General features: G+C 30.6%; 2 protein-coding genes and 2 pseudogenes across 4 annotated transcripts; 3 read left to right on the top strand and 1 right to left on the bottom strand.

The window, feature by feature from the left end:
* The first annotated feature begins 208 nt into the window (after positions 1 to 208).
* Positions 209 to 13,627, top strand: LOC111274289 (fumarylacetoacetase-like; annotated as a pseudogene). Its single transcript, XR_016334023.1, has 12 exons — positions 209 to 282; positions 10,164 to 10,192; positions 10,284 to 10,408; positions 10,780 to 10,854; positions 10,941 to 11,040; positions 11,121 to 11,180; positions 11,585 to 11,655; positions 11,779 to 11,841; positions 12,039 to 12,103; positions 12,351 to 12,447; positions 13,055 to 13,180; positions 13,495 to 13,627. The product of XR_016334023.1 is annotated as a fumarylacetoacetase-like (transcript).
* A 377-nt stretch (positions 13,628 to 14,004) lies between these two features.
* Positions 14,005 to 15,029, top strand: BAG5 (BCL-2-associated athanogene 5). Its single transcript, XM_022860458.2, has one exon. It carries the CDS (start codon positions 14,282 to 14,284, stop codon positions 14,930 to 14,932), a length of 651 nt encoding a protein of 216 aa, XP_022716193.2. The 5' UTR covers positions 14,005 to 14,281; the 3' UTR covers positions 14,933 to 15,029.
* Positions 15,030 to 15,975: 946 nt separating this feature from the next.
* Positions 15,976 to 19,774, top strand: LOC111274290 (mannan endo-1,4-beta-mannosidase 6-like; annotated as a pseudogene). The gene is made up of 6 exons (XR_016334024.1): positions 15,976 to 15,982; positions 16,069 to 16,277; positions 16,366 to 16,556; positions 17,002 to 17,107; positions 17,454 to 17,665; positions 18,000 to 19,774. The product of XR_016334024.1 is annotated as a mannan endo-1,4-beta-mannosidase 6-like (transcript).
* On the bottom strand, positions 19,160 to 19,610 carry LOC149511360 (uncharacterized). The gene has a single exon (XM_089755752.1). It carries the CDS (start codon positions 19,571 to 19,573, stop codon positions 19,271 to 19,273), a length of 303 nt encoding a protein of 100 aa, XP_089611878.1. The 5' UTR covers positions 19,574 to 19,610; the 3' UTR covers positions 19,160 to 19,270.
* Positions 19,775 to 26,249: the final 6,475 nt, after the last annotated feature.

The following is a 26,249-nucleotide window of genomic DNA, read 5'->3' on the forward strand; positions in this document are numbered from 1 at the left end:
GAAATAAAGCAAAATGAAACCAAAGGAGAGAAAATAAATTCAAGGCCACTTAATCATCAATCATTAAACAACACAACAATAGCACACAATAATAAAATGAAAGATGAATTTTATTGATATGAAGATCAAGTGCCAATATTTACAAACCAAAATGCAAAGTTAGATTTACAAAATATAATAATGTGGGAAACACATAAGGGATGAAACTATGAAGTTCATTGTGGTAGAGGTGGAGAATGAGAAGACTGATGAGGATGAAGAAAGTAAAAAGATGGCTGCTGGGTGAAGAACTAATCGATCCATTCCAAAAGAGGATCGATTGGGTTGAGCTGTAGCATTTTCTTTTAATAAAAAGATTTGAAAAACATACATTATGATCATTCAAGCATACAATCATGCACAAATTACAAAAAAAATTTAGATAAACACATATTAGATCAATCATGAGTGCACTATTCATCATAACATCAAGAAATCCACTTCAAGAAACATTCATCATGCCAAGCTCACCTCTAATTGCATAAAATCTATCCTTATCAAGAGGTTTTGTGAATATATCAGCTAGTTGATGCAAAGTATCCACATATTCAAGCATGATATCACCTTTTTGAACATGATCTCTAATAAAATGATGCCTAATTTCAATATGTTTGGTTCTAGAGTGTTGAATTGGATTTTTGGTAAGATTGATGACACTAATATTATCACATTTAATGAAAATATGATCCATGATTATTTCAAAATCCTCAAATTGTTACTTAATCCATAAAACTTGGGCACAACAACTTTCGGTTACTACATATATGACTTCGATTGTAGATTAAGTAACACTATTTTGTTTCTTGAAAAATCATGATATGAGCATATTTTCAAATAATTGACAAGTACCAGAAGTGTTTTTCCTATCAATTTTGCACCCACTAAAATCAACATCGAAATATGCATGTAAAGCAAAAGATGAACCTTTTGGATACCATAATCCTAAATTATGAGTGTCTTTAAGGTACCTAAAAATTTTTTTGACAGCAGATAAATGTGATTCTCTAGGTAAAGATTGAAATCTAGCACATAAACATACACTAAACATAATATCAGGTCTACTTGCAGTGAGATATAGTAATGAACCAATCATAGACCTATATAGTTTAGAGTCAACACATTTATCTTCTTCATCCTTGTCAAGTTTTGTTAAAGTGCTCATTAGTGTTAAGCAAGGCTTTGATTCTTTCAATCCAAACCTTATGAGCAAATCTTTGATGTATTTAGCTTGATTAATGAAGGTGTCATCTTTTGTTTGCTTTACTTGTAGTCTTAAGAAGAATATGAGTTCTCCTATCATGCTCATTTCAAATTCACCTTGCATAATCTTAGTAAATTGTTGACAAAGAGTTTCATTAGTAGCACCAAATATAATATCATCAACATAAATTTGCACTATGATAATGTCTTTTCTTTTTGTTTTAATAAAAAGTGTAGTATTAACCTTCCCTCTATTAAAAGCATTTTCTACCAAAAAATTTGACAATATTTCATACCAAGCTTTAGGAGCTTGTTTTAAACCATATAATGCTTTTGTCAATTTATATACATGATTTGAAAATTTTGAATTTTTAAAATTGGGAGGTTGCTCTACATACATTTCGTCATTTATAAAACCATTAAGAAATGCACTATTGACATCCATTTGAAAAAAATTAAAATTTTTAAAAACATGCAAATGCAAGCAACATTCTTATGGCCTCTAACCTAGTAACCGGGGCATAAGTTTCATCATAATCAATTTCTTCTTCTTAACTATATCCTTGAGCTACCAATCTAGCTTTGTTTCTAATAACATTCCCATGTTCATCCATTTTATTCCTAAAAACCCATTTTGTGCCTATGGTAAGATGATCACTAGGCCTAGGTACAAGACTTCATACTCGACTTCTTTCAAATTCATTCAATTCTTTTTGTATGACCAATATCTAACGATCATTTTCTAAGACTTCATCTATATTTTTAGGTTCAAAATGAGATAGGAAAGCAACATAATTGCATACATTATAAGTCAATCTAGTTCTTACCCCTTGAGTTCGATCACCAATGATTTCATTGTCTTTAACATACCTCATTTCTCTATGATGATTTGGCTCTCTCTCTATGTGTTGTAGCTCCTTCAAAAACTCATCATCTTCCTTTTGATTGTTCTCATCAATGTCATGAGGTGCTTCATTGATTCTTTCTTGAAGTATACTTACATCATCATCATCATCAAGAAGCACCTTTCTCGGAAGTGGGTTAGACTTATAAAAAATAACATATATAGATTCTTCAACCACTAATGTTCGTTTATTAAAAACTCTATAAACTTTTGAATTCAAAAACTATCTTAGAAAAATTCCTTCATCACTTTTTGCATTAAATTACCAAGATCATTTTTTTCATTGTTCAAAATAAAATATTTGCAATCAAAAGAATGAAAATAGGTTATGTTAGGCTTTTTTCCTTTAAAAGCTCATATGGAGTATTCTTCAAAATTTGCCTAATCATAGCTCTATTTATAATGTAACAAGAAGTATTTATGGCTTCTACCCAAAAATATCTAGCCAAATCATTTTCACAAAGCATGATTCTGGCCATTTCTTCTAGAGTTCTATTTCTCTTTTCTACTATCCCATTTTATTGAAAAGTTTTAAGAGCAGAAAAATTATGGCTAATACCATTTTCACTACAAAATATATTAAAGCTAAGATTTTTAAATTCTTTTTCATGATCATTTCTAATACTAGAAATTGAATAACCTTTTTCATTTTGTATTTGTTTGCTAAAAGTGATGAATTTTTCTAAAGCCTCATTCTTTGAATGCAAAAAGAGAACCCATGTGAATCTAGTAAAATCATCAACAATAACAAACCCATATTATTTTTCACCAAGATTCATTGTTCTAGTAGGGCTAAAAAGATCAATATGGAGTAGTTGAAGAGGTCTAGTAGTTGAAATGCAATTCTTAGGTTTGAAAGAAGTTTTTCTATGTTTTTTTTGAGCACATGCATCACAAATCTTGTCATTTTCATATTTCAACTTTGGCAAACCAACAACTAAATCATTTTGAGAAAGTTTTAAAATTACATGTATACTTGCATGTCCAAGCCTTTTATGCCAAATCCAACTCATTTTCTTTTTGAGCCATAAAACAAACATTTTTAGAAGATAAGTCATTTAGATGTACTACATAAATTTTCCTTGACGATGTCCAACAAAAACAAGTTTATTAGTTTTAATATCAATTATTTGATAGCATATGGATTCAAACACAACCCTAAATCTTTTATCACACAATTGACTAATGCTAAGCAAGTTATGTTTGAATTCTTTCACAAGTAAAACATTTTTAATAGTAGTAGAGGAATTGTTACCAATTGAGCCAATCCCTTCAATTTGACCTTTAGAGTTTTCACCAAATGTAACATTTCCTCCACTTTTAGCTTTCAAGTCCTTAAAAAGAGTTTTATCCCCGATCATGTGTTTTAAACATCCACTATCAAGGTACCATGGATTGTTCTTGCTTGAATTAGCTTTGTAGCAATGCTCATCTACCTACAAAAACACAATTAAATTTTTGTTTTGGGTACCTAAATTTTTTTGGGTCTTTGAGTGTTAGTACTAACAATTTTTATGCCTTTTGAAATCCACTTCATTTTAATAATCTCATCTTGAAATCCACTTCATTTTAATAATCTCATCTTGAAATCCACACTCTCTTAATGAGCTTACCTTTATAAGTGATTTTCTTCAAGGGACAATATTATATTGAATGGCCCAATTTATGACAATGTGCACATATACTGGATGAATCATTTGGTTTAACAAGAGAATTTTTTAAATGAGTTTCTTTGTTGCCACCATTATAACCTAGTCCATCTTTATCAAAGAAAGCTCTTTGTATTTCAAGCATGTCATTAAGCTTTTGATGTCCCATATAAAATCTAGAAAATGAATTGTGTAAATTTTCATTTTTCTTAGTCAAGTCATTGACATTCAATTTCAATAGCTCAACTTCCTTTTCTAAGTTTTCTTTTATTTTACTTAATGATTAATTTTCTAGTTTCAATTTGGAGACCATTTTCTTATATTTCATGCTTATGTTCTCAAATTCTATAGCTAATTCATCATAGGTATTTTGTAGTTCATCAAATGTGTATGAATTTAAATCACATGAACTAGAGATTACCTTGGACTCATCAAGAGCTATGCGACATAGATTGGCTACTTTCTCTTCATTTAATTCATCATCGAAAAAGTCATTATCACTTCATGTTGCTACCATAGCTTTCTTCTTTGGCTTTGTCATATTTTGCTTATACCACAAAGGACAATCAAGTTTAATGTGACCTGGTTTGTTACATTCATAGCAAATAATTTGGTCATTTTCTCTTCTACTTGACTCCCCTTTAGTCATCTCTCTTTGTGGTCTTCTTCTGCTGAAAAACTTATTCATCTTCATGAACTTCTTGAATCTTTTTACAAACATGGCCATTTTTTCATCTTTATCATTTTTCTCTTGTCCAATTTTTTTTTTTAAAAGGTAGATTTAAGAGCAATGCCACATTTCTTAATTGACTCTTGTCCTCTTTTGATCTTCATTTCATAGGTGAGGATAAAGCCTATCAGTTCATCCAAAAAGAGTGTGTGAAGATCTTTGAACTCTTCGATGGCTGTCACTTTGGCTTCCCAACTCTTAGGTAGACTGTTAAGAATTTTTTTCACCATTTTTACATTTGAGTATATCTTACCAAGAGCCTTTAAATTATTAATGATGTCGGTGAAGTGGTTTGACATTTTACTAATAGTTTCATCTGGTTTTATCTTGAATAGCTCATTATCGTGAGTGAGCATGCCAATTTTTATCTCTTTCACTTGATTAATACCTTCATGAGTAACAGCTAGCTTATCCTAAATTTTTTTTTTTATTTTTACATAAAGAAATTTTATTATACTCACTTGACCCCAATACACAAAAGAGTGTATGCATTGCTTTGGCATTGAGTTAAGCCATATTTATGTCATTGACATCCCATTCATTTTCTAGCTTGATCACCTCCTTACCATCCATCATTTTCATTGGAATTTGAGGACCATTAACAATGACCCTTCAGACTTCATAATCATTAGCTTGAATGATCAACCTCATCCTAGTCTTTCAATAGGAGTAGTTGTCACCAACAAAGAGAAATGGTCTTATAATTAAATGTCCCTCACTTTCAAGAGATGTTGTAATGTTTCATTTGCCATAAAACATACATCTTGTTGGCTAGTATAGTTGTTGTAGCTTGAAGATGGTTCTTCCATATTGATTACCATATTTTTTTGAGTCATTTTCAGGATTACTCTTGGGCTGTTAAACTTATAAAAAAAGAGTGTTAGCTTTGATACAATTGTTAGCTTAAAGATTTGAAATAAACCAAGATAGGGGTGAATTGGTTTTAATAAATTTTTGAAAAAAAAAATTCAATAAGCATAAATTTTGCTAAACAATTAAACACAATAATTGATAGTAAATGAGAGATAGGGATAGAGAATATAACACTAAGATTTATAAAGGTTCGATCATTTCTTAGGCACCTACGTCTTCTCTCTTAGCCTCTCTTGTCAAGGAGTTCAATCCACTATAAGTGTTGAAGATTACAACCAAGCTTCTCTAAGCTTTACAAACTCAACACAATATACTCTTAAAGGTTATCCTCCCCCTTAAGCTCACAAACTCACAATATAGAGATATGAAGTATTTTGTAAACTCTAAGAACCTCTTAAAGGTTGGGTGTTTGCTAATTTGAAGTACACAGTGGTATAAACAATAAAATAGAGAAAAACTTATATGAATTCTGCACTTTTCTAATTTGGAACAGCTTTGAATGCTTAAGCAAATTGGTAGGTGAATGGCAATAAGTTTTCTTAGCTCTTGTTACTCTTGGTCTGTAGTGGAATGCTTGATTTATAGTTAGGAAGCAGTTGAGAGCCTTTGGATTGCATTTAATGCTTTAAACCTGTAAAAATTCAAATAAAAAAATAATCGTTGGGAGTTGTTAGCCTTTAAGGGATCAATTGGTTCATATTGGAGAAGGTTCATTTTTGTGCCTAATTTGCCTTACCAGATCGATCCCTTTAAGAAGAAATCGATCTCTTTTTTGAGTTTTCAAACTGGGGAACATTCTGTTTAAGCAACCGATCGATCCCTTTTAAGAGGGGATCGATCTCTTTTCTGGGTTTTTGAACTTGGGAAACATTCTGCTTGAGCAACCGATCGATCCCTTTAAGAGGAGATCGATCCCTTGCCTTAGGTGATCGATCCTTTATGTGATGGGATTGATTCATTTTTTGGAAAATTACATGATAAAAATATTCTGTATGAAAAAGTGATCGATCCATTGAATGAGGGGATCGATCCGTTCTGCTTTAAAACCCCAACCAATCGATCCCTATAGGGAGGGGTTCAATCAGTTTTTGCCAAATCTTGAGAACTTTCGATTCTGGTTGAACATAAGATCGATCCCTTTTGGTAGGGGATCTATCCATTCTATCAAAACTTGCATAAAATCATGTTTTGTTCCGAGAATTTGAGTTGTTTTGATTCTCAAATGAATTTTGGCAAGATAGAAAGGTGAAAAAATATTCAATTTAAGCTTAGACAAGATTGAAACAAGTTTGGTAAATTTTTATTTTGTCAAATCAAAACGCTTAATAAATTCAAGGCCAACAAATTTAAACACTTACTATTAGACACCAATAATGGAAACCCAACTTTGAATTAGTAACCTCTAATCACAAAGTTTAATAAGTAAAAATAAATTATTGTTATGTATCAGTTAAAAACTAGTGAAATCCATTCAAATTTTAAAAACTAGTATAATCTATTATGTGGGAAGGGTGGGTTTTTATAATCTTAATAGAGTTTATTATTTAAATATCTAAAGCAATAGAGGCATAATGGAAACTTTACCTATATAAGTATAAAAGTGATATTGTTTCAACAAAAAAAGTTAGGGCGTCTCTTGTAAATGTTTATGAATAAGATAAGCACATGACCATAATAGTGTTAAAGCAGTTATAAACCTTTGACAAAAGAATAAATAAATATTATGTGTGTTATATTTTTAATTCTAACACTAAGAGTTGAGGTTTAATCTATAGATACCATTAAGAGATACTTTCTTGTAATCATAATATTTATTTGTATACAAAGTTAAAAATTAAGTACCAATATTCCAAACTAGTGAAAAATTATTAGTAGCTTAGAATGTGGTGCATTCTATATTGGATAGAAATATTTAATTATTGATGAATAAAATTAATTTTTGTATTAATTTTTTTCATATTTTAAATAATTATGTTTGAATAGAAATAATTATTATATGACAAATAGTTATAACTATTTGAATATAAATAAATTATTATTCATAAAGGTCACGATTATATAAAAGATCATAACCATTTGAATAGATACCTATTCATTCATTATAAATAAATCTTTTAATATAACTAGTTTCACTACTTTTGATTTAGAGAGTTTTGAAGTTCTTTTATATCATAGAGGCATAATTACCTTTGAAAAAAATATTTTTCATGCCTCAAAATAAAAATTTTTTTTATTATTTTTTTTTCTAACAGATACTACTATGTAAGTATCATTCATTTGTCATGTCATATATTATTCTTATTCTTGTTATGTCTGTTTCTAATATTATGTCAAGTGAAGACTGTCATGTTAGCATCATTCATTTACCATATCAATGTTAATCTTAGTGGCGAAGTCACATGGGAGCTAGAGGGGCCTTGTTATATATATATATATATATATATATACGTACGGTGTTACGTGAACTTTTCTAAATATATCTTCCAAAATAAGTCGATGGCCCTCTAAAAGTGTAATATTTCCCATTTCCATTTGTAATTTTCTAATCCATTGAATCTTAAAAAAAGTTTAAAATATCAAAAATTTTCTCAAATTTAATATTTAAGCTGTCTTATCTAAAAATAAAAAATTTATATAAATAATAGTTTTAAAATTTAATATTTGTTTGCAAAGTGTAAGGATTTTCTTATAAAATGATTGATTCATTTCTTATAGTGTTAATAAATAAGCTAAATACTTTTAATTTGAAAAAAGAAGAATTCGAGTTTTGCTCATTTAGTGAGGGATCATGCGTCAACCACTAAATTAAATACTCAAGTGTAAATAAACTAAATACTTTAATAATAAAAAATAAAATAGCAAGGCATATAAATTTTAAGTAAATTCAAGAACTTCACGATTAAAAACGGTTTACATGAAGATTACGAATTAAAATCAAAATTAATATTCATACTATAATGTAGGAGTTTTGATTAGATTATTTACATGAAAATTTTAAAAACTTCAAAGTTACATAGTATTGATCTATTTATTTAATCTTATTAAATCTACCAGTTTTTATTTTTTTTAATTTTTTTTCTTTTACATTGTTTTTTATTAGAAACCCACAATATTTCATGAAAAATTGTACCTAATTGGTTTGTTGCATAGCTTAGCATTAATTGTAAAGTTGGCTTCATTAATTACTATGAACTTATAAAACAAACAATAAAAAAAAAAAAACTAGTAACATGAATTAATAAAAATAGGCTTTTAATTAAATATTTGCTTTCATAATACTCTTTTTGTCTCAAATTCTTTGAATGTTATTGATTTTCATGAATTTTAAGAAAAAATTTTTGACTTTAATGTGTTTAATGTTAAATTTTAATTTTTTTAATTAAATTAAAGTTTCATGATTTTGAAAGTAAAAAATTATAAAAAATAATTTTAATATATAAAAAATAAGAATTTTTAATATTCAAAAAAAGAAAGAGGACATACTTTGGAGACATCCCAAAAAAGAAAAATGGGACGGAAGGAATATTTTTTTCTTACTTTGATGTATAAAATATATACATAATATAATATACGTATTTAAACATTGTGTACTCGTATATGTATTTGGCCTCCCTAAATATAAATCCTAGATGTGCTAATGTTTCTTTGATTATGGATGAATGTACTTTAATTATTTATAAATTTAGATATTCATAAATGTAATTAATTATGTATACCTGTACTTTGTCTTTGGTGTCATTTAAATTTTAAGTCTAAATTTATATTTACTATTAATTAATTATGAATCAAATCTAAATAGAATAAATCTAACTATTTACAAACTTAATCATTTATGTATTTATGATATTCATGAAACCAATTAATTATAGATGAATATACTTAGGATATATTTGTTACATAAGATTATAATAAAATAAGATAAGATAATATTATAAATAGAATTAAATTAAATAATGTCATTTTATCTTGTCTTTGATATGTGTAAGAATTAAGATAGGATAATTTATTTATTGGTCAAAATTATTCTTCCTCAAAGTTTATATAATTTAAATTATTGATATAATTTTTAAAGATATAATAAGAATGTAAGTTCATTTCATGAATTAAAAATAATCATTTACACTTTGAGAGAATTGATCATCCTATTTCAAGAGAATGATTAATCCTTCTTGTAATTCTTTTTTTTTTTTTAAATACAAGCTAAACATAATATAAAATTATTAACATTGTATCCTATCTATTATTCTATACACCTAATATAATCTTAGTGTTTAATATAATTTAATATTAATATATTTATTAAATAATATAAAAACATATAAATCAAATCAATGCATTAGAACTACAATAACATGTGAAATATGATCGATTACTATTATTTTTACAAAAAAGGCCATTTAAAATAAAAAAGCTTACAAATATTAAAATTTAAATTCAAATGTATAGATACTATTTTTTAAACAGAGCTGTACGAGTCACAAGTCACAACCAAGTTATTTTTGGCACCGAGGCGGCCTGCTTGGAAGGAAGCTCGTTCTACTATTCAAAAGCTATTGTCATGTATGTGTTTTATTGTTAGGTTTACTTATTGATTTTGCAGATAGCATGAGAAATACTAAATACTATTGAATTTGTAATATTATGGTCCTTCAAATGCACAATATAGTTTTCAACTGAATTGAAAGTTCATATTTGAGATTTGGAAGGGGATAAATTGACCATTATTTGGATTGTGTAGTTACAGAACCAACCTTGCGTGATAATGCAGACTTGAGGCAGAAGTCACTGGTGCCGATGGTAAGAATATAAACGAGTTTCAATATGTGATATGTATGAAAATATTTGTTTTCTATTTTCTAATAGTTTCAATTTATTTTTGAATCTTTAGAGAAAGGTAGAAATGGTTCTTCCTATGGAAATTGGAGACTAGACAGACTTCTTTTCATCCATGCATCATGCAAAGAACTGTGGGACCAAATTTCGCAGACCTCGCAATCCAATTCCGCCAAACTGGTATGCTGATTTTGAAAGTTTTGACGAATGAAGAGTGATGGCTTTTTTGAATGAAAATTTTTGTCAAACCCTATGGATCCTACCTTCTTTCATTTGGAAATTTATAAAGCATGGGCATCATGCACTTTCCAGGTTCCATCTTCCTATCGCATATCATGGACGAGCATCATCTATTGTCATCTCTGGAACAAACATTATTAGACCAAGTTTAGCAGTTCAATTACTTATTCCTTATATTTTAACCTTAAAATTCTAATAAAATCTAGAGTTTCTGTCAAACTGTTTAATTCTTTACAATTTGTGACTGTGATAGTCGCAGAACTGTCCACTCAGCTTTAGATGGTAACTGCCTTAATTCTGTATTCTTCTAGGGTCAAGGCTATCCAACTGGTGACTCTCCACCATATTTTGGACCTTCATTGAAGCTAGATTTTGAACTTGAAATGGTCTTTTGTTTTATTGTCATGTTATTTTCTCATTGTACCTCACCATGAATCATTCTCTGATACGGTTTCTCTTACCAAGCTGGCAGGCTTCTGTAGTTGGCCCAGGAAATGAATTAGGGAAAACCGTAGATGTTAATAAGGCAGCAGATCATATCTTTGGACTTGTCTTGATGAACGACTGGAGTGGTATGTTATCTTTCATTGCTTCACTTCAACATCATTTTTTTTTTCAATACCATAATTAAAAATACATTTGGTTTTGGCAGCCCGAGATATTCAGGCATGGGAATATGTCCCTCTTGGACAGTTCCTTGGGAAGAGTTTTGGTGAGATAACTTATTCCTGCTTTTCTTCTGATTTAAGCCAACAAGCATATGTCTAATTAGGCAATTATTGATATGTGGCAAAGCCACAGCCTCTTTTGAAAGGGGGCTAAAATTAATTAAAAAGATAATAAAGAATTCATAAAAGCCAATGTTAGGGAATGAAGTTATTGTATTGGGAGTAAACTGATCAATATCGATAGAGGACCAAATAACAAACACTAGGAAATCCCTTAACCATCTTAATCATGGTGAGAAAATATTAGATAAACCAAAGGAAGTCATGGGCTCCATCGGGCTAAAAACAGGTAATGCTAATGACGATTGCACATGCGCTGTATCTTCTATTGAGTGATTCTCTACAGGTTGTTATATCTGGAATTTACTTTGTTTTCCTCATATTTTAGGTACTACAATATCCCCTTGGATTGTGACACTAGACGCACTAGAGCCTTTTGCGTGTGATGCTCCTAAGCAGGTAGGTGTCTGTATTGGTTGTCTTAGATCTTAAACTCAGTTGAGTTTCTAGCTTTTTTCTTTATTCTCTTCAATGGTGGTTATTCTCAATGAACTAACTAAAGGTGCCTGTTTTACATTGCAGGATCCCCATCCATTGCCATATCTGGCTGAGAAGAAATCCAAAAACTATGATATCGCATTGGAGGTAGCATCTAGCAGCTTAGTGTATATACTCCATTGGATTTTCAATACTTCACTAGTTAACTTTTTTTCCTTCTATATTATTTTTCCCAGTTAGCCATAATTTTGTAGTAATATACAATTTTAAAGTTATTTTCTTGCTCATGCAAATACTTAAATTTTATGACGTTCTCAATGTGTGAACTTGTTTCTTGCTGCTAGGTTCAAATTAAACCTTCCGGACAAAAGGATTCAAGCGTGGTTACAAAACGTAATTTCAAGCATCTGCAAGGAGTTCCATTTCAATAAGGCTCTTATTGTTTTGAAAGTCGTTTCAGATGAGAGTTGCCTTTTCCCTTAATGATGTCATGAATCAATGAATAAAATTGCCTCATTCTATGCAAAATTTGATATCTGGGAAAAAATAGAATATTGCTTGAACTTGAAGATGTTGCATCTCTTTCTATACTTGTTTAATATGCTGATTTGCTGCTTTTCAAATGTTTACTGAGTTTTGTAGAACTTTTGTAACAGATATTGAACATTGACTCAACAGCTAGCACACCATACAATCAATGGTTGCAACCTGAGGCCAGGCGATCTCCTTGGAACTGGGGCCATTAGTGGGCCTGTATGTTTATTAACTTTCACTCTTCTATCCTTTTGCCTTTGTATCTGTCTACCAATTTACACACAAACACACACAGGTATTCATGTATGTGTTTATACATTAGAAATCTTCAAACTTTATCCTCTACTTCTGGTGTTCTTTTGATGTGTGCTGAAGAAGTCAGTCAAGATGGTCTTTGGACATTACATGTGTGCTTGCCCTGAGGAGCTCATTAAACTAATTCTCTTAATATATATTTTGACTTCTATTGAAGCGAAGAAAGAGGTGGAAGAAACAAATTGATCTATTGTTGGCATTTTTAGTTGGTTTTTAATTGCAGTGGAATGGTTATGCTATTAAACTGTCATGTTCAAGTGATACATATAATTTTTCCTCGAATATTCCAATAGTTTTTGTACTTATGTTAATTGCCATGAATGAAGAGAAAATAAAGTTGAGAGCAATTTCTGGTATGGTGTTGATCATGTTGCTTTCTGCTATGCGAGTTACAATATGATTGTCATTGGGTCATGCTGCATCTACTTTTTACTCTTTTGTTCTTCTAGCAATAACTGTAAGTAAGTCTAGTGTTGTTTGCACTAAGTTTAGGCTCTTATATTTTGAGCAGGAGCCTGAATCTCTTGGATGTTTGCTGGAACTAACATGGAATGGACAGAAACCACTGTCATTAAATGGGACAACCCTAACATTCTTAGAAGATGGGGATGAAGTAATCTTCACAGGTTGCTGCAAGGTAGTTTTCTGCTCCACATAACTGTGAGAAAATTGCAAAATCTTTTATGATATCTTTCTGGTTTTGGGTCATTGGTTTAAGCTTACATAGTGGTGGGGGTTCAAAATTGTGGAATTCAGAGGCTTAGTAGATTGAGTTTTTGAATCTAACGTATGAGGACAATTTATAATCACTTATCTCCATATCCATGTAGAAAGTAAAAGTTGATACAAAGAATTTGGAATCATTTGATGTTAAAGTCTTCTTCTTGAATAATTTTACATAGTCTTTTACCAAGTATAGAATAATCACTTTTGAGTTTAAGTTCCACACAGGAAGATGGTTATAATGTTGGTTTTGGAACCTGCGCTGGTAAGGTTGTTCCGCCACTCGACTGAGGAAGCTATTGTTCTTGGAGATAAAAAGAGTGTACATGCCACGTCACTTGTGTTACCATCGTTGTTTTAAACATAATCTCACTGGAAATTCTCTGAGCTGAAACGGTCAATTTGTTGTATATTTATTGATTACAATGTTAATATTTTTTTGGCCAGTGATTACAATGTTAATTTAGTTGTAGCGCTTGATGGTATGTTGCCTAATAAGTAATAATCTCTTCCACTAAATTCATGCCTTTTTAGCTTTCTCTTAACAGAGGAATAAAAAAGAAGGGCCCCAAATATTAGCTATCGTAAATAAACAATAGTGATTGAGGGGAAAAGCCGACATTAGACTTAAAAATAAATGCTCTTTTGATGATGATGGTTTGAAATTTTGAATAGCTGAAAGCAGGGCTTGAACCAAATTGATGTATTACAGGCTAGCTTGTCTCTGTATATATGCATGTGTGGAAAGCAGGTCCATTCGGCAAAAAGCTGAGTATGGGTCCCTTCGTGAACGGGCGGTGCTTGATGATCACGCCACCCATTTGCGCATTACGCGCTGCAACCATTCAATAAGGCGTAACTGTAAATCAGAGCACACAATAAAAACTCGTTGCTGACCGCACAAAAGCTCGCCTTCGACCCCCACCCTTCCCCCCCGCCCCCAAAAAAAAAAGAATACAATCTTCAGTCACATTCTGTGTCAGGTTTTAAGCAGAAAAAAAAAAAAAAAGAAACCATGAAATCCTCTCGCCGATTTTGCAATTTCGGCTACTCATCATCAACCACTGTTACCTTTACTTTCCACAGTGACCACTCTGATTCTCCTCCTCAACCTCAAGAATCCAAAGAAATCCCCATCGACACCCCTGTCCCAATCACCGTCCATCTCCCCCAGGACGCTGCCGCCTCCAAGATCCAATCAGCCTACCGCACCCACGTCATCCGCAACCTCTACAAGCAAATCTCAGCTGTCAATTCCGAGGCCAACTGTCTCCAACACTTAATCCAACGGCAGGAAACAGTAGACTCCATCAGGAGCAATGACCGGGAGAAGCTGAAGATGGACGAGATGCTGATGCGTCTTTTACTAAAGCTCGACTCAGTGCCAGGGATTGATCCGACGGTGAGGGAAGCGAGGAGGAAAGTGAGCCGTAGAATCGTGGGGTTGCAGGAGATAGTGGATGGGATATCGGAAGCAAAAGTTGACGGCTATGACAATTACTACGGAGGGTGGAGTCCATGTGGGATATTTTCGATGAGGGATTGTGATGTAGTGGTGGAGGAGATGGAGAAGCAAGTTTGCAGAGAGAGAGGTGGCCCAGAAATTGAGAGGTTCTGTGCCGAGTATTTGGGGTTCAGATGCTTGCAAAGGTTTCTCCGGGAGTAATCAAAATTTCCACTCTGTTTTGCAGCTTATTGTATAAACATGTGTCTATGCTTTGTATAATGTATCAGAATTAGACGCAAATATTTTGTTTTTGCAAGATTTAATCCTAAACTTTAAGCAAAATAAGGTGTCTTAAATCAAACTGCCAAATCATAAAGCATAGTGTATTAGATATTTAGATTAGCACACTATAAAAATAAACAAGTACAAAAAAAAAAAAACTGATAAAAGTAAAAGGGTAATATTTGGATTTATCTTAAATTGTAGTGAAACATTTAATGTACGGATGAAAAAAATAGAAAAAAATAAAAAATTAATTTAAATTTATAATTTATGTTTGATTTTGATTAATTATTTTATTTAATTCAAAATAAATTTAAATATTAAAAATATATATTAAATTAAAATCAGATTTAAATAAAAATGAAATTTTTAAAAAATTGAATTAAAGTATATATTTTTATTAATTTTTATATATTTTAAATTTTTATAAAATAAAATAATTATTTTATATTAAATTTATTTTAATAAATTAAAAATTATGTTAAAATAATATTTAAAAATAAAAAATTAAAATTTAAAAATTTGATAAATTGAACTTAACTAATAAAATTTGATTTAAAATTTTAAAAATAATATTATATATTATTCAAAAAATCAAAACAAATCTAATTAATTCGTTATCACTTTTAATTTAATTTGATTTTTGAATATTAAAATTCTTTAATATAATGTTTGAATTATAATTTTATTAATTAATGTATTATTTATTTTTAATATTGTTAATTTCAAACATTGATATATAATAGATAAATAATTTTTTAAATATCATATTAATTAATAAATCTTGTAATTTAAGTATTATATTAAAAATTTTTAAAATTTAATTATTATATTAAATATTTTATTATAATTTAAAAATAATTCATAACATTAGCCTAAAGTAAAAAAACGAGGTTAGCTAGCGCATGATGAGTTTTGCGTGGCATACGAACTGAAGACCCACTTATCTTATCGTGCACCAGCGGACATTTTTGATTAAAATGCATCGTCGGCAAATATTACTACCAGTATTTTAAATTTAAAAAAACAATGGAAATATTGCAAAAAAAAAAAAAGGTTATACTGCAGCTGAGAACAAGTGCCCTACATCAACGGCTGGAACTCTTATTGGCTAATGCAGGAGAGCGTGTGGGGTGGTCCGTCGAGATCAAGGGTGTCGAAGATGCTCCAGAGAGGGGCACACATGGGGTTGACTGTGTGCAGAACTTGGGCTTTCAACGATGGTCATGGACCTAATTCCTTGCAGATCTCTCCCGGTGTCCTTAACGAAAGAGTCTTCCGGGTTTGTTTACAATTTCATTAGCTTGTTATTCAGAATACCCTTTTGTTAATTCTGTTTAATTTTCTATTGTTGCATGAAAATGTGACAGGGATTGGATTATGTGATTATTGAAGCGAGGAATCATGGAGTTGGATTGATACTAAGAATAATTTAAATAACTTTGGTGGGAAGGCCCAGTATGTGAGATAGGCACAAGAAGCTGGAATTAATTTTTTTTCTTCAACTGATTCATTTTTTTCACACCCAATGGTTAAAGATTACTACAAGACTTGCATCAAGGTACGCAGTCAGGGAACTTGGTTATACATTCTTCAAAGCTCTTTACTAATAAGATGCATTTAGCAGTGAATTTGGAGGGAAGTCTTATAGGAGTATTATAAATTTATCAATCTTTCAAATTGCTTGATACTGTTTTCTGGATTGAGCCGGGGACCATAAATTTGGAATTTCTACTGCAGAAGAAATTAGCCTTACATGAGGCAAGGCTAAATCCTTGGCGTTTATATTAGGATAATAATGGTATGAAGGTTGTCAGCACTGAAAGCGTTTAAAAAGAATTGTGCTATAAGCCTCATTCTATGAATGTCTATTACATTAGATCAACTCAAAGGCTTGATTGGATTATTGAAGAAAGTTAATAACTTTAGTCACCACGTGTATGCTTCTTGTTTGGCTGTAGTAATCATATCTAGTTAACTGTGCGTTTACATTATATATTTTGCAGACAATTTTGTCTAGAAAAAACCCCTTGAGTGATGTTAAGTATGCTGATGAACCAGCTGATGAATGAGCCTCGGTGTCCATCCAGTTCCTGTGCTCCCATTTTTCAGGTGAATTATAGATCTCGCTTTTTCATTATTTTGTTTCTATATGTTAGTAATCCTTTGGCCTGAGGACCTGAAGAGTGGTTAAGACTTAAGAGAGTTCTTCCTTTTTTCATCTCTAGGCATCAGATGTTGTTATAATCTTATATCTATGTTAAGTGATGTTCAGTATTTTGATATCTAAGATAGCTTCTTGAGGATATTCTGCACTTTTCTTTTATTGTTTCTTTAGTTTTCATTTTGTCTAGGAATTTCTTTTTCTAAATTGATTTATATGGGTTCCTTTCAGACTTTCAGTTTATTTTTTCTTGATCCATTAGAATTTTGTTAATGCTATTTTCTTGGAATACAGGCATGAATCACTGAGATAGCTACTTTTGTCGAGAGTCTGGATCAAAAAAATTTACTAACCGTTGGACTTGAGGGGTTTTTTGGCCTGAATACAACTAGGGGACCGGAAGTGAATCCTGGGGAGTGGGCAGCCTCACTTGGATCAGACTTTATACAGAATTCAGCAATTGAGAACATTGACTTTGCTTCAGTTTATGCATACCCTGATAGCTGGTTGTTGTTAAATTTTACTTTTAGTATGTTTTGATAATGACATATAAATGTTGTGTCCAGTTATCTGAAAATTTTGTCTGCTACAATTACCAAGGGTGATTGCTTGCCCTTATCTCATTTGGTCCGCTTAAAAATTTCATGCATTTTAGAGGGCGTGAATCTTGCATTTGGACTATTTATACATCTTAGAGGCACAGTTGACAGGGTAGACGGTGATGGATCAAAATTGTTGTCATAGACCACCTAGTTGCATATTTCATTGTGCATTTTTATCTTCTATTTTTGGAATGTCAATGTTTATCTCTTTATAACTTATGTTGTATATGTATTGTAGGATGCCACATGCTGATTTGGAAGCAAAGACTCGTTATCTTTCCCAGTGGGTGGATTCTCAAATAGGTGATGGGGATCATGCGCTTAAAAAAGCGGGTCTCTTCACAGAAGATGGCTCTTTGTTGTATGTTAACAACCAGGGAGTAGCTGACAAGGATCTTCTATTAAAGACCATGTATGATAAAATTTATGAGTCAGCAAAGAAGAGGCAAGCTGGGGGCAGGGGCCTTAATTTGGCAGTTACTATTTGAAGGAGTGGAGGAATAAAGTGACAGATTTTCCTTTGTAGCATGGAATACTCCCTTCACTTATAAACTGATACTAAAGTAATCATGTCGGCTTCAAAGTATTTTTTCAAAGAGCAGTGTCGAACAGGAACTTAATAACAATGATCCTTGCTCTGGTTAAATACCTTGACAACGGTTCATTGAAGGGTTGGAAACAAAACACATATAACCTAGCCTCTTTTTGTGGAGAAGTAGTGTTGATACTCAATAGTTTTACTCTGATCATTTAACTTGGAGGTCATTTGGGTATATTTTTGAATTTGTAGAGGAAAGAAGAGAGAAAAAAATGGAGGAAATATGAGAATTCAGCTGTGAGATTAAGACATTTATATTCATTCAAGATATGTGCAAGTAGAAAATCAATTCTTTGCTATTTGGCTGCAGGTATATATAAGCAGCTGATTCCCCTTGAAGACACTAGTAAATAATGCATCTTCAATACTTCATCTGCAATTCATATTCTTTGTACAATGTTAAGTACACACATAATCTGATTTTCACTGAATTTAATGATTAATTTTTTGTCTTTTGCTTTATTTGCTTTGCCAAGCTCTTTTGGGCCAGCCTTTGTTGTTTTATTTCCAGGCATAGTCAGAACTTGCTGCCAGCATAATTAGCCTGAAGGAAATCTTGTAAAGCGGGGACGGGGGAGGGGGAGGGAGGGGAGGGAGGGGAGGGGGGGTGGGTAATCCCCATTCTGGTGACAATTGACGGGCAGCCGCATCTAAGCATCCCTGGCTATCTCAGCCGATCAGGTACCATGCCTTCCTACAGCTTAGATGCATATTTAGCTAGTAATCTGTGAATTAGCAGTTATTCATGTAATAAATATTCTCTCTTTTTTGAGGTCCGTGAACTTAAGCTTCGAGTAGATTAGACGCAAACAAAGTACAGATTTTTCAAGAAGCAGAACAGAACACTTAAGGGCAGTAGTTTACAATAGAAAGGCACAACCAATAGAAACATACTTGGATGGGGGATTCATTCAAGCCACACAACGGCATTTGCACCGTGACATGCATTTCTTGCAGTCAGAAAGTCTTGGTTTCCCACCATTGCAGTCACAGCGGTTGATACACTTGGACCTGGAGGTGCCACCCCACAAGCACTGCGCCATGCAGCGAATAAGCGGCACACATGAGGGACAACCGTATTTCATCTGGTCAAGGATGCAGTCTTTACATCCACTGCCGCTGGACGGGCATGCCAGAGCTGAAGAAGTCATCGACCATAATATCAGTGTCATCATCATTCCCAGAGCTAAAGTAGGCAGCTTCTTCTCCTTCATTATCTCTTCCAAGTCTTTGGCTATTTCCAGGTGTTCCTTTTCAACTTTTGTCAATTTATAGAGCTAATTAAGTAGGCGAAGTAATCAAATAATGCCGCAATGTTTTCACACTGTGAGCTGGGTCTGAATTTTATCGGCCGTTCGATTAAAATCTTGTGGTTATTGAATGCAAGTGTGAATGTGAGCTTTCTTTTCCTAGTATGGGTCGCTTGCTGCTCTAGAACTTTTCTTCATTCAATTAACTCATTAATTGCCGCTGCCATGTCTTGGTTTGCACAACATCTCATTTATCTAATTTTTTTTGTGTCTTCACGAGGTCCTACTCAATTATAACTAGCGAGCACTTGGGAATGCAAACAAACCTTTGTCCTCAGCCTGTTTCTGGTTAATTCAATTCCTCACCGCTCCATAAAGGCGCCAAACTCGACACCTTCGCTAGGTGGGTTAAGGGGTTGGTTAGAAGGCAAAATTCAGTTCAAAATTATTCATACAAAAAAAATAGCTAATTAAGGATCCAAAGAAGTCAAAGCATCGACCCATTTAATCGGGAACAGCACACCTGAAAAGAAAATGGCATTCGAGACTCGAGACCCACCAAAACAAAACAGAAAGAAAACTAATGGACAAATGGTAAAACGATATAAGAGCCAGAAAATAATAGGCTCTATACATGTATGATTTTCTTTGAGCTTTTATGGGTGCGTCATAGAAACCCAATCCGATTCAAGTAAATAAACTACTCAGAATGTCCTGATATATTTGCTGTTTCTAGTCGAGAACTTCAATTCAATTCAGTGCAATGATAAACATAAAGACTCAAATATGAAAAAAACCCTTTAAGTATTAAAATTTTTTAATTAAATTCTTATATTATTCTTGCATCTAAATAAATTCTTTAATTCTTATTTTTCATTAACTAAGCTCTTATGGAACACGTGGATACAAAATGTGGCAGAAAAAAGTGTAAAAAAGAAATTTTCAAAAAAGAGGTAGTCTAACAAATATTTATTAATTGGTACTATAACCAAAAATAATTATTAGTAAGAAAATAACACTATATAAAATTAATAAAAAAAATCTCTATATTTACATGAAAATTAATAAAAAGGATTAATTATTTGATACTGTGATAGAAAATAATTAGTGACAAGGAAATACATATGTAAAATTATTATTTATTAGCAAAAAAAGTCTAAATGAAAAATTAATAAAAAAAATCTATATTTGTATGGGAATTAATAAAAAATATTAATTGTTTGATACTATGATAAAACATAATTAGTGAATATATATATATAATTAATAAAAAAGTAAATGTCTATATTTATATAGAAATTAAAGTGATTTTAGTTTCCTTTTTATTAATTTGCATATAAATATAAATATTTTTTATTAATTTTACACACACATTTTCTTTTGTATTAATAAATAGTAATTATTATTTATTATATTTATTAAAAATATAAATACATCGAAAATATTTATTATTTGCTAACACGATAAAAAATAATTATTGAAAAAGAAATGTCCAGATGTAAAATTAAAAAAATTAAAGTTACTTTTATGACCTCCTATTTATATATGTTTTAAGGTAATTATACATATTATTTGATTAAATAAACATATATTTTATATGCACATATGATAATCACTTATAATCATGAGCTAATATTCATTAAATATTAAGATCATAAAAGTAATTTTCATTTATTTACCGATTATTTTCAATTAATTTTCATATTAATTTCAAATTAATATTCATTTAGTTTATTAATTTCATATTAATTTTCGATTATAGTGTCAATTAATAAAAATTTTTGTCAGACTATCCATTTTTGAAATTTTGTTTTTTTATGTTTATATCAATGTGTGCATATATATATATATATATATTTTTTGTCACATTATTGTGTCCAATGTTATAGAAGAGCTTCGATATTGAAAAATAAAAGTTGAATGGCTGATTTAGATACTCTAATAGTATAAGGAGTTAGTTAATTTTTTTTAATACTTGAATTTTTTTATATATATTTAAGCCATAAAAAACCACACCACCAATAAAAAATAAAAAAGGCATATAAGTAATTTTTTCCAATTAGTATGAAAATACAGCTAAAAAAACTACCAAATACTTACATAACTTTTTTTTTCTACATACTTTTCTTTTTTTTTATATATATTTTTCACATTTTTTTCTCTTTCTCCCACTCGATGAGTATGCTATAATCTAGTAAATACAAAAATAAAATGTATTCCTTTGATAAACTTTTTTTTTTTTTTGAAGTTTTGATAAACATTTATTTGATGGTCTGTATAAGGAGATTCCCAGTTTCCAATGATTGTGGTAATAAAAAGTTTTCCACTGATGAAAGATTAGAACATATATATATATATATATATATATTTTATACAAATGAGTAGAAGTATCACCTACAATTTTAAAGCTTTAGTCCTAGTGATCCTAACATGTCTTTTCGCATGAGCCATTCAACTCCAACAAAAGGAACATTGAGTACAAAGTTAGGCTCAGTGACTTTCAAAAGCCCAACCAATCGTATAATCAGCACAAAAATTTGCCTCTCTATAGTTATGATGAATTATGCAATACTAGTCTTTGTTGATCAACTGTTGGCATTGGTAAATAACATGGTATAGCGGATCAACCTTGCATACATTACTATCAATTTTATTTACAGGTAACGAGGAGTCAGATTCAAGAATTAGTATCTGAAAGCCTTAATTCTTAGTTAAAGTTAGTCCCATGAAAATTGCGTACAGTTCTGCTTTAAGAATCGATCCCTTGCTAATTCTTTGGAAGAAGCCAAACACCCAGTACTGATTACATTCCCTTACAATACCTCATATAGCCAACTCTCCTGGATTTGAAAATGTAGCACCATCTATGTTAATTTTAATAAAAGCATATGGGGGAATTCTCCTGTTTAAAAGAAGTAAAAATTCGGGAATCACAAAAATTATAAAACTCCCTAGCTTTGGCCAAAATAATATTAGCAGCACAATTTATTAAAAAAAATCTCTCTTCAACACAACATTTGTTTCTCCATTTCCAAACGTACTAGCAACCAAATGCAAACACAACAGACCAAAGTATCTCCTCAATTAAAACAATTCGGACCAAATTGACTTAATCCAATCTTGCAAAGTCAAAGAAGATTAGAACATATTTAAATTTGTGTGATAGTAACTAGTTTTAAACCTAACTCAATTTGACTGCAATTGATTTTAAATTGCTAATAACTTGAAGAAAAATTATATTTGACATGACATATTCCTAAACAATTGAGTCTTAGAAATGACATCCATTCAACATGATAAAAAAAAAAAAATAATAATAACATTAAATTAAGCAATCCACATCTACCTTGTTAATTCTATCGTCAATTTTACATGCATCATCCATTTTCCTATTACTCCTATTACTTCAGCCCAATTATTCTTGCACTCTCTTTAATTAAAGGCATTTACTCCGTAATGTTAATTTTTCTCTTCTTTTATTTCCTCAACTTCTTATTTTTAACTTCACTCCTACATGCTAAGTGTTTTACTCTTAATTTTAATGAATAAAATTTGGCCTCCAACAATAATTTTCAGCAACAATTCAATCCAATTTAATCAATTATATATTTTTCCTCAGAGATTATCTTGGATCTCTTTCTTTTCATATATATATATATATATATATATATATATATATATATATATATATTCAACGTCTTTGTTATTCGAGAAACACTTGTCTCTCCGTTTTATCTTCGTCGTCAAAACTAGTCACATCTCTTGTTTAGTTAGCAAAATAGATGAGCTACCTAGCTTTGCATTATAACTTTACATAGGAAAATTGTACTTTTCTCTCGTAGGAGTATATGATTAGGAAAATCAGAAAAGCCCAAAATTCCGGTAGCAATATTTTCAAGCTTCACTTGGATGGAGCCAATTCACTTTCTTACGAATTAGACCCTAAAACTGGGATCGGTGGAAAGTGCACTGACCTCGTACGAATGAAGCATCAATCTCCCAAAATGAAATAAAAAACTCTCAACTTATGGGCAGAGGCTTAGAGTAGCAATTTTTACTAATGGTATCTATTATTGTCAAGTTATCCGATGAGGGTAAAATTTGAAATCACAAAATTTGAGTTTGGTTAAAATTTAAGGTCAGAGGAATTTTTGACATTTATGTTTTGACACTCAAATCAATATTTGACAAAAAAGAGAAATCTTAAAGATAAAACATAGGAAATTGGATGCCCATACTTGAAATGAAAGAGCTATTTTTACTTGAAAGGTGAAAATGCAAGGTCCGCTTGACTTAAGTTTTGAAAGTTGGGTTTGGGAATGATAGAGCTAACTCAATCTGACACGTGTATTCAGACGAAGAGTAAACGTGATTGAGATGACATAGATCCCTAGATTTTCGAAAAGCTTGTCACGTCAACTTAGATCCAAATGACTATAGTGCCATTATTTTGTATATAAGTCACCGTCGTATGAAAAAAGTTCGTTATGCCCTCATACCATAAATTATTATTTTTTATATGATTGATTGATTGCTTGATTTTATTAATTTATTTAATTAATTAAAAACTTTTTATCTAACAATTGAAATTAGAGCCGACATGATTCTAACAATTAGTACAAGAGCCATGATTGAAGTTTGTGGATGGAATTTTTAACAACTGGTATTAGAGTTAAGATTTGAGATATGTGAAAGGCAAGCTTAGAGGAAATCGATTCAAGAACAGAGTTTGACTTTGTGTTTTAAGAGATTGGTTTGTGAAAAGCGATAAAAACACATAAAGAAGATGATTGCGAGACTTTTATTGCATTTAAAGATAAGTATGTCTTGCATAAAAAATGATGATATGATGAAATTTGAGTCAAAGTGGAGATTGTTGAGAATAATTACTCAAATCGTATAAGAAATTTATTTGAGATTTTTTCAGGATATGTTAGATATTACTTGATAGATAAGAAGACTTGTAAAAAAAATTATAAGAGGAAAATGATTATTGATAGGCAAGTTAGTAGGCTTATAAATAATTAGGTCTCTATAGAATTAGGTATAAGAGAAAGATATAAAAGAGTTGTAAAGTTTTATTAGGTAGACAACTTGTAAGATTAAAGGAAATTGAGATGGTCTATATATGTGTGTGTATGTTTGTAAATGAACTAGAAGAGAATAAAATGGTCCACAAGTATAGTCAGCAATAGGGACATGTGCTTATTTGGGTTAAGAATACTTTATAGGACGATAATAGAATGAGATAGTTTATGGGTATTAATTATGAGTAAGTATTGATTCTTTTGATGTATTTGTAATTCTCTACAAATAGCAGATTTTTTATTCATATCTATGGACGTAAGCTGATTAAGCTAACTACGTTAAATTACTATATCTTATGTGGTTGATTGATTATTTAATTTTATTTCCATTAACTTAGATATATAATTGATTGAAGTTTTTTTTCCTAACAATTGAAATTAGAGTTGCGGTGATCCTAACAACTTGCTATTTCATTTGTAAGGATTGTCCATGACTTTTGAAGCTACGTTGAAGAAGTAAGCTACTTCGACCTCACTTCATCGGGTTGTGTCAACCATTTTGACATGTGGGTTTGTCATTGTTACATTTTTTTGGTTGTTGGTGTTGCTAGTTTGGAGGGATGGACAAAATTCTTGTAATTTGTAGTCTAACTAATTTCTTTCTTTCTTTTTTTTTTCTCTAAATATTTATGTATGTCAAATAATAGAACATGTGGATTCCTGAAAATCACCATTACTACAACGAACTCATGAATTGGAAACTATGAAAGGGCAACATGCTAATACATAGTGTGTAAAAACTAAAAAGAATTGCAAATTAGTGGGATGTCAATTTTATTCAAATCTAATACAAAATTTGATTTTTTATTCTAATAGAAATGAATATGTGTATTAAATTTTAGAGATGAGAATGAGTATAGTTTTAAATATTTTATTAAGTATTTAGTAATATAATAATCATCTTGTATCTGTACCATATATATATTTATATATAATCAATTAATTTTTTATTTAATAATGTAAATTTTATTTTAAATTTATCAGAATTAATATATTTTTATTTTAAAATACATATTTATAAAAAATTCTTTAAATGTGCAAGATAAAAATAAAAAAATAAAAAATAAATTTTATTTTTTATTTTTTAAAAAGTGATGGGTATGGAGATTATTCATACTTATTGAATAACCACAGAATAAGAATGAAGATGAATTTAAAATATCTGTTGGATATGAGTAGATGATGGGTATAATATAAAAATCTGAGATGAAAATGAAAAAATGCTCCACTTACATGATATCTTACCTATTAACATCCTTGTAGATTAGCAAACATAGGATTTTAATTTGGTTTTACTACACCCATTAAGTGCAAGCTATTTTTTTTTCCTTTTAAAAAAAAGTCGATAAAATGCTACCAAGTCGATTAGTTTAATCATCCAAATATAATATGTGTTGCTCATATTTGGCACATTTGCTTCATAAATAAGTCTGATCAAAATCCCAAAAAAGAAAAAAAAATTTCTAGTAACATGGGTTATTAATTTCTAATTATGGAATGCCATTAATGATAATTTTAAGATTTTTTTTTTGTTACAAACATTTTAAAACTCT

This window comes from Durio zibethinus, chromosome 26, assembly GCF_047325235.1.
Source record: "Durio zibethinus cultivar Kanyao isolate XHJ-2024 chromosome 26, ASM4732523v1, whole genome shotgun sequence".
Taxonomy (NCBI): domain Eukaryota; kingdom Viridiplantae; phylum Streptophyta; class Magnoliopsida; order Malvales; family Malvaceae; genus Durio; species Durio zibethinus.

What these genes read in the sequence shown, in the direction of transcription:
- BAG5 (XM_022860458.2), top strand. Translation starts at nt 14,282, where the DNA reads ATGAAATCCTCTCGCCGATTTTGCAATTTCGGCTACTCATCATCAACC.
- LOC149511360 (XM_089755752.1), bottom strand. Translation starts at nt 19,573, where the DNA reads ATGAAGGAGAAGAAGCTGCCTACTTTAGCTCTGGGAATGATGATGACA.